Source organism: Oreochromis niloticus, linkage group LG19, assembly GCF_001858045.2.
Source record: "Oreochromis niloticus isolate F11D_XX linkage group LG19, O_niloticus_UMD_NMBU, whole genome shotgun sequence".
In the NCBI taxonomy this organism is placed as follows: domain Eukaryota; kingdom Metazoa; phylum Chordata; class Actinopteri; order Cichliformes; family Cichlidae; genus Oreochromis; species Oreochromis niloticus.
Window position 1 is genome coordinate 12,095,040 of NC_031983.2, and position 13,526 is coordinate 12,108,565.

Genomic DNA, 13,526 nt, shown 5'->3' on the forward strand with positions numbered 1-13,526 from the left:
ATGATGGTTAGGTGAGCGCACTCACTGCCAGCGTGGAGCATAGACATAAAGAGACGTTTAATCAGGTTTTATTAGCTCAAAAGATAAACGAACAGGTGATTAATAATTGTTAGAATGGCGATGTTGGACCCTCTGAGATGAACCTCAGCCTGTCATCATCAGTATTATACTGTCGTAAGCGAGCTGGATTTACTGGATTTTAAGGAATCGCATTAACTGATGTTTTAGTCTGGTGGCTTTGGATGTTTTAGCTGTGCCATCTACATGCTGCAGTTTCATGCTGCAGTCAGATTTCTTTTGCTGTGTCAAAATCAGGTTATTAAAGAAATCTAGACCATATGTGTGAATAATGAAGTATGTGCAGGCAAAACAGGAAACCACTGGGACAGCACTTGGAAGTGATGCACAAACACTTACTTAAAATGGGCAAGAACCACGCCAGTTTGACTTCAGGACATCGGCAATCTTATTACCAGCCCAAGAAAACAGGCTAATTCAATGTAAACTGTCCTCTTCTGCAGAACTAAGTTGTTTGAAATGAGATTTTTAAAAGGAAAAAAAAAGGATTCACGTCCTTCTTCACCTGTGTGTGATGAAAGTGTAATGGCGCTAATTTTCATTTAGCCTGAGATAGCCGTGAGCTCCCGAGGACAAAGCGTGCAGCCTGAACGCGTTTCTGCAGTTTAGCTGACCTAGTCTCTGAACATTAGTCTGGTTGGATGCTCCACAACACACGGGCCAGAGAAATGGAAAAAAAAAAGAGGGGAATGAATGACATCATTGACTTTTGCTGATCTGGGTTCAGCTGGACGGCAGAAGCAGAGCAGCATGATGTCATTTTGGCCTACAGGACCAAACAAAGCCCACAGTGGCCGAGCAGATGTGTGAGTACACTCCATACACACAACAGATCCAACTTGGACCGCCACAAACACAGATTTATTTTCTCTTTTTTTTGGTTTAAAGTGAAACTCATGCACTAAGCGGACTGTCGAAACAACAAACAAGACGCTGCTTCCTCAGTTTGTGTGTGCGTTTGTGTAGCGAGGCAGAGAGAGAAAGCAAGAAGGTAGAGGTCGGAAAATCCCTGGCAACAGCCTCTGAGCGGCATGTCTTACTTCACAGACATCCCTTCAGAAAATTAACACGAACAACCTTGCGGACAACTTGAATCTGCTCACGGTCATGACTTGGCAAAATGTGCAGCATGAAGAGAGGGAAAAAAATCATTTAGCATGGAGTAACTCAAGTCAGTGAAGTGGTAATGTGGTGCAGCTGTCCTTTACTGCTCCGACATCACACTTTTTCACCCGTCACTAAAACTAAACCTCGAGTCTGACACATCAGAAAAGCTGTACCTGCCACTGCTATAAAGGTCAGGCAATTCCTAGGAGGAAACTGCAGGCCTCCTGTTCTTCTACACTCGCTGCTACACCTGTTTTTCAGGTCAGTCCAACCAAACCAATGTCTGTTCTTATCACTGGCACTGACGGCCCTTTACTCATCACACAGGAATGACCAGGAAACATTCGAGCATTTACAAACTAGATTTGGCCTGATGCCTCGTCTTTTTTCACATATCCTTGTTCCTTATTATTCCCTGTGACTGTAGACACCAGGAAAAATGAAGCACCATTTTTAATCAGTCTCCTATTTTGCACTAGGGCTTCATTATTCTGCTTCTGTGAGTTCAAAGGATTTTGTATTACATACTTATGTGCTTTGTTTTATCCAACAGCTGGTTTTGTTATGCTTGATTTTATCATTTTTGTAACCCTGTAATGGTGCCCAGTTTTCCTCCAAGTCTTATAAAAGGACTTCCTGAGGGTAAACAGGGTAAAAAGAAAACACATTTATGGATGAAGATGCCTTTCTTCTCCACTCGATACCCTTCTCTTACCCCCTCTTTGTCTGTATCTAAGCTGCTGTGGCTGGCTATAAATTTAATAAAGGAAATCCATACGGGGTGAAAGCTTTTAAGTAGTTTCACCTCATCAGTTATGCATTAAAATACTGAGGCGACCAGTAACCCTGGCGGGACATAAGTCAGTGCAATTCCACACCTCTGATTTGCTCTGTTGGCCAGTGGTATTCCCCTCATCTCACTGATTGCTGGTGCTTACACAGCACAGTAAATATTATTGATTTTCTCATTATCCACCAATGGCAATTATGTTACTCCATCCTTCAGCAGTGATAGCTCACGCTGACTAACCACGACGTCACAGTCACTGCTACGGACAAGCACAATAAAAGAGGATGAAGTGAGTGTTCCCTCTTTCCATGTGATTAACATTTTAAAGCACATGTTAGTAACAACAACAAAACAGTGTGGTCTAAACCCCCTCTGCTGCTCCCTATCACACACACAGGTTGTGTTGGGGATAATCCCCTTATGTGTGTGTCACTGTAGTTGGTACACACCAGCAGTGACGCTATGAACAAACTGAGCCGTACAGTGAAATTGCTTTGGAAAACAGGACATTATTAAAAAGAAAAACTACCCTGTTGTACTGGGATAAATGCAGGCATCACTTAAAGTATGCTGTCAATACATAAACTGAGCATACGTCTCACACAAGGGCTCAGTCGTCAAGAAGAATGGGCGCTTCTTGGAAATGAATCCTAATATTGATGTGTCATGCTGCTCTTCGCTCTTCCCTGAGTCACCCTCTCCCACCCATATCATTATCAGCCTGAAGTACGGTTTCTCCCTGTGCCAGCAAATAAATCACGTTACAGCAGACGAGCAGGAGTGTCCTGTTCTCTCACACCAGTGTGTCTCATTCTGCAAACTGCAGAATATGTACACAGCGTATACATTCATAACAAACCCTTCATCACATCGAGCAGAGCCGGGGCAGCGCTGTGAGCAAAGGACTGTTTCTCATCCTCCCTTCCTCTTTGTTTATTAGCTCTCTCCTGATGGAGGCTGTTGACTTCACCCCGGCCTTGATTTCAAACACTTCCTGTTAAATCTGCAGTGCTTTTAGTGTTTCTTTCATCCTGTAAATGTCAACCCGGGAGCGCCTGCTTTGACTTAAACATCCGTCTGTTTGACAGTAAGTCTAGTGATTAATCAGTTGAAGAGCATCCAGATCTAAACAAATAATGGAAAATGTTATAGTTTAACAAAAAAACCCAGCTCATGTCTGCAACATCTAACGCCTCTGCAGGGTGTCAAGTCACACCAGTCAGCTGGTGACATGTCAAATCCAAAAAGCAGCATGCAGTTCATAGTAGAAAGGGATGGGAGTATATGAAGGGTTAGTTTAGTTTTACCGTTGCAGAACTGTAGCAGTGATGAGGTGTCATATAAACTGCTGTAGCTGGAAAAACCGTCCTCCATTCTCAGCCTCTGCTCGGCACCTCTGTGCTCCCTCTGGTATCCCACCACTCCTTCGCTCCTTCTCTCTCTCTCTGGTGACTCCCCTACTTTAGTTTATCGCTCACTTGGCGTCCAAGGCGCTCCCTCCATTCACTCTGTACGGGTCAGGCTCCCTGGGTGAGTCACCATGGCAACCCATTCACTCCGATTATGTCATGTGAACTCCAGCCCCTCTTCTTTTCCAATCCCCCTCTCTCACAAAAAAAGAAAAGAAAAGTCCTGAACTACAGCAGAAAACACTCCCTGCAGAAGAATGACTGAACAGGGACACAAGTTAAGAGGCTGCCGGTTGTTTTTTTGTTTTTTTTTCCCCCTGTGATCGTCCTCTCCTTCCCTTCTCCTGGCTCCTCTTGTCCTTATTTCTCCAGGAGAGACAGCTGTGTGTCGTTAGCTCTCGCTGATCTCCAGAAGAAAGAGAGAGAAGGAAGGAAAAAAAAAAACAGCTTTAAGAGGGCTTGAGCTGACAGCGCAGGCGAGCTCTCGCACAGGCAGCCGCTGTGTATATGTGTGTATGTTTGTGTGTCAGGAGCTGTGTGAGTGTTAAGATAATGCTCGGGACAGCCCAGCCTTCCCCTGTCACACACAGCGTGGACGAGTCAGAGCGCAGGGGGCTGGGCCTGTCAGATACAGCCTCCTCCTCCACCAGCTTTAGTGGGAGCAGAGCGGAGGAGAGGAGGAAAGGGGAGAAGAGAGGACATGGTAGGGAAGGAGACTTCAAGAGAAAGGAGGAATGGCAGGAGAGGAAATAGAGGAAGAAAGAAAGGAGACGGGGAAATATGGAGAAGCAAGGGCAAAGTGGGAAAGGAAATGAGACAAGGGCATTGGGGAGAAGAAAAAAGAGATTAGAAAGGAGGCAGGAGAGAAAAAGAGCTGGAAGAGAAGTCAGCATAGAGCAGCTGGTATGTTATCCTCCTGCTCTCACATGCACAGCAACGTCACATATACTGTATGTGTGAGTACGGAGTCACATGGGGACACACCACAACAAAACCGACGTCACCTCCTCCAAGCGTTTGAGCTGAACCTTGCCAAGGGGATCTCAGCTGTGACTAAACACGATTATCATTCTGTCCTCTGTCCGTCTTATCTGCCCTGCTGCAGACTGCACAGAGACCGAGGGTTCCTTAAAACAAGGACGAGAGGGGGAGAGAATGAAAGGGAGACTATAGGGGATTGAGGAAAGAGAGAAATAAATGGAGGGTAGAGGGGGGAGGAGGAAAAAGAAATTGAGAGGTGCTTGAGGAGGGTGCTGGGTGTAGAAAGAAGGAGCAAATTAAAAAGTGAGCGGGGTGGGAGTTTTGTGAGGGGGGGTACCCTATAGAAAAAAAGAGACACAGAGAGAGGGTTTTGTATGTGCACGAGAGGAGGGGTCTCACTGCATTATTTATAATTCAGGCTTGAAGGGAAAACTAATAAAGCCTAAGAACACAGAGTGTCTGTGGCCTATATTCGTGTCGGAAACACTTCCCCCATTTTTTTTCGCCGAGATCACAAGGCAAAGCCGACAAAAGTCACACAAAGGCAGGGAAGCTCTAAAGAGAGCAGAGGGGTGAGCCCATACGTGATGTTTTTTATAGCAGTCCAGAACATGAGATACTATCAGTCAATGTGATGCTCTGTTGGTGCAGGTACCTGTCACAATATCTCTGGTTTAAAGGTGACCCTGCTAGATTTGACCTTTTAAAAGGAGGATGAAAGGCGTGCAGTGATCAGTTTACGGTTTGAGGCCCTCCACGGCATTGACCTCGGGGAAAACATTGCACTCGGCTTCACTTATTACACAATAACGTCGAGCCCACTGCAGATCGACTAAGCTCACCAGCAGACAGGATTATGCAAGGAAACAAGGTACTCTTTGTAGGCCTGTGCTGCATTTTCACTCTTTATTCTCAAGAATGTTACAATATGAAAACTCTCACCTTTGCACTGTCTTCAGTTAATATTCTTATCAACAACCACAGAATATAACTGTGCACCCAGCTGTCCTGCATTAATATAAAGTGTGTATTTTTAGTCCTGAATAGTGCAACATCCAGTGTTTTGATTGAGATAAAACAGGGAATTCCGTGCAGTTCCCTGCTAGAAGAACAAGCAAAACATGCACAGTAAACACCCTTTGTGCTTTGTTCTGAAAGACTGCAGGTCACAGTGGTGTTTTGTCTGAAGGGGCTCAGATTATGGTAAATCCCATTGTAGCATCTCACTGCAGGGTCTGATGTGGGATCTAGATTAGAGGGTCTGGTTTTATGTGTATCTGTCTCTCTGTGCATATGCTTGTGCCAGAGGAGAGTATATACCCTCCAAAATCCTGCCCCATGGGGCTCTTGACCCCACCTACAACTCAGAGGGTGGCAGGTGGTGAAGTGTGCTGGTGCTGCTGCTCCATCCCTTTTCAGTCCATTGCTCCCACCCTCACTGCCCATCAGTGAACCACTTGTAAGACAAGTGGGACAGTGCTGCACTTACTGTGAGGCTATTCCGCTTCTATTAACAAATACTGCGTGTGCACGGCCCCTAAAACACATAATCTGTGCAGTCAGTTAGACATGCAAACAACAAAACCTGACAAACAGGAGGATTTATCGGCTAAATATTTTTAGTTCATGTTTTTTTTTAAGTGGCTACACTTCATAAACTGTTTAGAAGTTAGCCCTCTGGGTCTGAAAAATGAAGCCACTGTGTAATTGTCTTAAACCTGTATTCTATTTATTGGCCAGCAGGGGGCGACACGTGTAGCTGCAAAAATTAAAAAGTTATACTGAATAAAACAATATTATTAGAACACATGAATTCTGATCATCATTAGAGACAGGAAGGAGGATTATCCAGGACCGACTCATGTGTTACAAGTTAAAGCATGCTGGTGCACAGCCTTAGCCACCCCTCACCACGTACGATTTCAAAACACAAAAATGCTCTTTTCAAGGCATTATAACAAGCTAGTGGGTAAAAAGATATAGATATATATTTTCTACTGCCTGTTCTGTCAGTAGTTGCATTTATCAACTGGAAGCCATAGCGAGAGTTAGCAGCTCAACAGACAGGAGCTGGTGGAGAACAACAACTGAGCCAAAAAGTTGAAAACAAGACTTACAATCGTCGCGTGGCGAGAAACATAACTCCAAACTATGTGCCAAGATTTTGCTTTATGCCATTAGCTGGATGTGTAAGGAATTTAATGTTATTTAACTGTTAGCCATAACAACTTAAAAAAGCGATGATACCTTTGCGTTGTGGTCAGCTGTTTTTATTGCCCCCTAGTGGCCAAGAAACAAAAGCATAAACCACAGGTTTACTCTAATTGCTTTCTTTTTATTCCATAATAATACTATACTGTTGGGTACACGGTAGTTCAGTGGAAAATTAGGGGAATGCATGGTAGTTTTAAAGCACATGCTCAACTTTCTTTGCATGATACATTTAACAGGGGTTAGCGTCATTTGTTTAAAAGCACTTTTAACTTGGCACTTGAAGGTCACATTCAACATTTAGCTGCTGTTCATTTTTTTAAACTTATTTTTGTTTCAGAAAGAAAAAAGAAACTGCTGACATTTTTTTTTCAACAGATGATCAGTCAGTCTGTCAGTGGGCCAGGATTATACACAATCAAATCCAGAGCTGAAGAGGAAACAAGGTCAATCCTCTGCATGATCCAGCCACCATCTGTGTGTCTGTCCTGGTTATTGGGCTGCTTTGTGCTTTACACCACGAATTATTTCAACCTGGGCTCCCACTGATTTATATAAACACAGAGTTTAAACAAAGCCTATGGACACATGTAGGATCAGGTTTCCCAGATTTTTTTAAGGCCAGCTAAAGACCATACACACATCTTAGCGATTGTGCTTTTGGGCTGCAGCTTTGAGGGTTGTTCCAGCTAAAATGGTTAAACATTACAGTCCACCTCTATCAAGTACAATTTTTAACCTATCCTTTTTTTAAAAAAATATACAAAGGTTGACTAGCTACTTTTTCACATGGAAAGAGGAGAAGTGTTAAATCTAAAATGTAAATGTAGCAGCAGGTAGCAAAGGTCAGCCAATATGAGCTTGTGCCAAGGAGAAGATGAGCCAAAAGGAAAGAGTGAGCATAAAACCCTCCGCATGAAACAAGTGTTTCTCATTTACTTCCGTGGTTGTGAGAACATTTGGCTCTTTAGCTGTTGTATTAACTCATCATCCCACAGTGGAAGTGACAGCAAAATACTGCAGGTTTTCATTTCGAAGCGATCTTTTGGTGCGCAGCCATAAATATGGCTCACAGATGACACGCATAAAATGTGGTTCAGACATTCATGGTCGCCAGAGAATGAATATGTGAGTCATGACTTTTACAATCTCTTGTCTTGTCCTTCTTGCGTGACAAGCTGGTTTACAAATGAATGAAAATAACAGTCTCAAACACCTCAACAGATACTCATAATTCCCTCAGGATATCTTAGTCTATCGCTTAACCTTAACCTGCTCTCGTCCCATCAACACAGCCACATTTTAAATCGTACAGTGATTTAACTCCTGCCTTGCTTTGTGCTGTGCTAGTGGCAACTGTTGGCATACCGAGACGGTAACTAGGGTTAGCATGTGGTCAAGCAGGTATAAACTGGCTAAACTGCATGTTAGTAGTGCTGCTGATGCAGAGTCTCCAGCATGGCTTTTTTGAATAAACAGAGAAACAATAAAGATTGAAACAATTAATTTATCTTTATGTTGACTGCTCAAAAAACTAAAGGAAAGCTTTGGAAACACACCAGATCTCAATGGGAACCCCCCCAGAACCCCCCCCCCCAGAAAACAAAAATCTAAGTTGTGTCGTATGGACCGAAACATAATGTCCCAGAGCTGTTCTATTGGATTTAGATTAGGTGAGTGTGGGGGCCAGTCAATGGTATCAATTCCTATATCCTCCAGGAACTGCCTGCATACTCTTGCCACATGAGGCTGGGCAATGCTGTGCTGATGGGTTAAGTTCCTTCTACAGCCCTGTCCAGCTCTTGCAGAGTAACTGCCTGTCTCTGGAATCTCCACCGTGCTCTCGAGACTGTGCTGAGGGACACAAGTAACCTTCTGGCAATGGCACATGTGCCATCCTGGAGGGGTTGGACTACCTGCGCAACCTCTGTAGGGTCCAGGTATCGCCTCATGCTACCAGTGGTGACACTGACCCTAGTCAAATCTAAAACTAGTGAAAAAACAGTCAAAAAGGAGGATGAGGAAAACAAAAATTCCAGTGGCCTCAACCTGTAAAACCACCTGTTTTCAATGACCAGATCACTATCCCACAACTTTAACTGATTTGATGCTATAGTCTGATAAAAAAAAAGTTCCTTTATATTTCTTTAGTAGTGTACTTTTTCTTGAACTACAATGTCATTATTTCCCCTCTAGGAACTTAAAAAATCACATCCTCTGTCCTGTAATATCTTGGCCTGTTTGATATCTTATAAAATCAGTGTCACCACTGATGCACCTAAATGACGAGCAGTTACTCTCCGTGACTGACAGGCTTACTCTTTTTAATAACTGTCTGCATGGGAGCAGAGATAAATTGAGTGTGAGAGGGAATAGCAAATCAGCCGAGAGTCTGTTGAAAATACATCATCCCCCACATGCTGGGAAAAAAATAAGCTGTCATTTCTAATACATTCTTAACAGAAGAGCCTCTGAGTGCAGAATAAAACATATTTTATGACACTTAATTATGAACTATGGTACCCGTGTGTCGGGCATTATAAGCTTCAAGGGCTGCCTACATGGTACTGCATATCTCGGTGATTTCAGCTGATGTTTCATTTATCAAGGTCCAGCCCGACACGACGTGGGAACAACCTGACAGTCCGCTGTCTGCTGAGAAGCCACTGGCTCCACTGCATAAGAGAGAACGGCAGATAGTTTAGTTTAACCCTGTCAGATCAACAAGAATTTGCAAGGATGAGCCATTGTTAAGAGTTTCTGTTATCATGAATTATGTGGTAGAAATGTGACCTAGATTCAGCGGGGGGGTGGGGTGGGGGATCCAGAGTGTTAGCAGCTCTATTTGAGAAACCAGAAAAGCCTGCATCACATAGATTATGAGGACATATACTGTTTTAAAATACACAACTTGACACATTCACAGTTACCTATCCTGATAAAGCAGTTCCCTCCCCTGCCATAGAAATTGCATCATCACTGCATGAAGCTAGAGACCGGTATGCAAATGTATGCCACAGACACCAGTGCCTCCTGTGACGATGCTAGTGTGGCTAACACTGTTAGAGATGAATATCCTGCAGTAAGCAATTGGAGCCATCTGCTTTTGCTAAAATTAAATACTTCATTCAATTGTCCTCTGAAGACAGTCGGCTCGCAAATGTTGCAAACATAACAGAGAGGAGCATGGCTAAATCAAATAGCAGCCACACAGCATAGTGCACTCTTGTGAGCCACACAAGCAGCAGCAGTGCCAAATTATGATGTTAGCATTCAGGAAAACTGGGTCACCACTTGTGTTTTAATGCACTCCTTTCGTCATGAACTCTTAACAGCATTACTCATGTTCAAATCCACTGCCAGTCTCTGTAATGTCCACAGAGCCTCGCATTTATTTACACAGATTTACAAGAAAGTAGGAGTTGTGGGGATGTGTTTTGTTAGTCAGTGTTAATGCATTTTATTTATATTAATAGATTAACTGCAAGCCTAGATGCTGTGCTGGAGCTACAGTCAATGCAGGCCAATCTCTTTTAACCTTTAAATATAGGTAAAGGTCAAGAAAATATTAATAGGGCAACAAACATATAGAGCACAAGTATTTATGTGTGCTGTCTCCTTCCCTGTTCAGCAGATGTAATCTTAATCAGTGCTTTCCAACAATAATACACAGCTCAGTGTAATCTGACACTGAGTCAAGCTTTACAAGTGTTCATAGTGTGCAGCTGAAAAATCAGGAAGTGCTTTTAAAGCCAAAGCTTAACTCAACAGATTTGTCATTTTTTTATTTTCCACACATTTTCAACTTTTATACAAACATAACCTCCAACAGAACCTTTGGATGTAGACCATAAATACCATCATTATTGCTTTTAGCACGTACAGTAGCACATAAGCATCATATCGGTGCTGTGTGTTTTTCATTTCTCTCAATAAGCACAAGAGAAAGGGTTTGGAAGACAGTTTAAAAATAAGTAAGGATCTTTAGATACATTTGATGTTAAATACAGGTGTAGATTAAAGTTTTCATACACGGTTAAGATGAAAAACTCACCTTTGGTTTAGAGTAACCAATGTGATGAACAGCTAATGCAGTTTGGGGTTTACAGTGCACACAGTTTACACCTCCTTCAATATCTAAACTCTCATTTTGGATAAAGAAAAACCTTTAAAGAAAAAAATCTTAATGTGGATGAAAGGAAAGATCTATAAGTAAACTGAAAGAGGACACTGCTTTTCTTCCAGGATGAAAGAGGCATCCTCAATAGAGATCCTAACTGTGTGGAGAAGAGAATTGAATTTTCACTAAACACGCTTTGAGACACCTTTGAGAGGACTGATATGAGCTGAAAGCAGGAAGAAAAAAGCAGATGATCTGAGCGGAAAAAAGTGTGAAAAGAGGAGAATTTGATCTTCTGCTACAACGTTATGAAATTCATAACATCACGACACCCTTTAAAATCATACTGTGGGTATTACCTGAGCCTTCATTGCTTCTTGTCAACCTTTGATACCTCTTCCCGCCTCCTCCCCAACCCTGCCTGACCCCATCGCCTTCACACTAATGATGGTATGGAAGTGGGAAAGAAGGTTTATAAACCAGACTGACTTCTCTAAATCTAATCTATATGTTAATGAGGCATAATTCGGACACAGAGGTAGAACAGGATTGGTGTAATTCAATGGACTGCAATCCAACCGTTGCCGTGCGGGGCCATTAAAAATCAGCAAAGAGCCCCGTGCAGGTCAGTGGGAGGGATTGAAATTCATCAGCTTTCTACTACTGTGAAAATTGTTCCATTCATCTAAAGGACAGGAATCTAAATCCACCTCATCACCACCATGAAAACCCAGCAGCGCTGTGGTGCGTAATATGGACACACACTGTGTATCCAAGAGTGTTCGGAGCTGTGTGTTCTCTCAAGCAACGACAACATTAATCAAATCTGACTCGGCCGCTGAAACACCCATCCACTCCCTCCCCCCATTTCCTGAACAACCAACTCTGGCTCTCTCTTTCTCTCTCCTTCGCTCATGCACCACCCTCAACAGCCGTATACTACAACTCTCTGATGTCTGTCTTTCCACTCTGCGTTTTTTTGTAACAACTTTTGTGTTCATTGGTCTTGAATCGAATGATTTTTCGCTGAACCTGCTGGTCAATCCTTTACTGTCCCTTTTAAAGTCACTGCATTGCAGTTCTTCTTCACTTCAGCCTTAAATAACCTCGGCTAAAGTACGCCTCTGCTGCTCGAGACTTTATGGTAATTCGTGGCAGGAAACTCACTCAGAACTGCAGGTCGTTGCTCCGAAGCCCACATGACAAATGAACCAAGAAAAAGGTTCCACATCAGCAGAGCCACTTGTCCTCATATTCAGGGCACAGATGGAGGTCTGACGTCAGGGAGTCGTGCATGACGCCATCTTCAACTGTCATCTGCATTTCTGAACACACACACACACAGACACACACTCTAACAAGCTTCCCACTCCCCACAAAGACATGCACGCTCAAGAGCGTCCAGGTATACAGCATCTAATGTGGCTGGATGCTCAACATTTTCTGTCACTTTCTCTTTCTGTCCCCAAAAGTCTCAGTTAGGTGACACACAGCAGCCGGAGCTGCTTTTCAGATGTATTCTTTGTTCCATTTTATTTCACTTTCCCAGCCCCATAAAACGGGGCTGAACTCGCCACCTTTTATGACCCTTTGCTTTTACTTTATTCTATGACAACTACCGCAGCCACTCATTCAGCATACCAATACTGCCACCTGTAGGACAGTAGTAGGACTACAACTCCCCCCCTACAAATTGTTAGCAAGTATTAACACACAGAAAAAAGGAAAATCAAATTGATTATCAGCCGTTATGTTTTGTGATTGCGTCACTTTGCAACACGAGGACTGTTTTCATTAGACATTTTGACATGTGACAGCAGTACCACTTAATTCTGCATTAAGTACCTCATCTCAGTTGTTATACACTGAAAAAAAGAACATGTTGGATTTACTTAATTCAATAGTGGATGATTGAAACATGTTTAGATGAAGTAAGCTGAGCTCTTGGAATATTTTAATCCTTCACAATTTTGTCATTTTATTCCAACACTATTCAGTAACTTTTACCCCAATAGTACTTGGTCACTTAAATACTACATGTTGTCTTCATATTACACAATGTTCAACAAAGTCTAGAGTCTGGTTAACAAAAAAATTGAATGGATTTACAACTACTATCCTCCTATCTTTATCCGGGTTGCAGGGGGGGCTGGGGCATAACCCCGAAGTGATAGGTTAAGAGGAAGGGTACACCCTGGACAGTCTATCACATAGAGACAAGCAACCATTTGCACTCTTTGCTCACAATCTGGAATCACCAACTAACCTAACTCTAATAACTGCATGACTTTTAACTGTGGGAGGAAACCAGAATACCCAGAGAGAACCCACTGCAAATCAGCCAGAAAGTGGATTTGAACCCGGGACCCACACATATCGTGCATATCATGTAGTTTCTACACTATATAGTTACACTTAACTTTAAAGCATGAGCAAGATGCTTACATAAATCCAAGCGATGGCCCAGCTATGGACAAAAAAAGCAAGATGCAACCTTAATATGTCACCAGACCATCTAAGAGAGTCAGACTGTTGTTATGTGTTGACTGTGGTTGTGGATGTGAGATTGCGTGGTCATCTGCCACACACGCCTACATGAGAAAACCCACGCATGCACATAGATAACATGCAACAAGATGACCACAAGGTTCAGATCCATGCTGCCCCCAAAACTAACTAATGAGGATTAAGAAATACATTTTAATCATCAGTACAAGCCATACTTTAAATGCACACATGTGATATTACTCAGGCATGAATACATAATGTGCATTTCTTTAAGGAGTTTGTTTACAGAAACTGAACTCGAACGCGTCCCTATATCAGACTC

At 42.8% G+C, this 13,526-nt stretch overlaps 1 protein-coding gene across 6 annotated transcripts in view; it reads right to left on the reverse strand.

Annotated features, from left to right (window-relative positions):
- Positions 1 to 13,526, reverse strand: part of eml1 (EMAP like 1) — a 51,287-nt gene that overhangs the window by 36,066 nt on the left and 1,695 nt on the right. For 3 of the 6 annotated variants that reach the window (XM_025900839.1, XM_025900836.1, XM_025900835.1), the window contains exon 1: positions 3,283 to 3,926. The exons of 1 other annotated variant lie outside the window; for it this stretch is intronic. In XM_025900839.1, coding sequence (XP_025756624.1) covers positions 3,283 to 3,349 — 67 coding nt within the window. In that variant the 5' untranslated portion in view covers positions 3,350 to 3,926. Of the gene's footprint in view, positions 1 to 3,282; positions 3,928 to 13,526 lie in introns of those variants that run through there. 2 more of the 6 variants (XM_005477053.4, XM_005477055.3) reach the window with 2 other exon arrangements.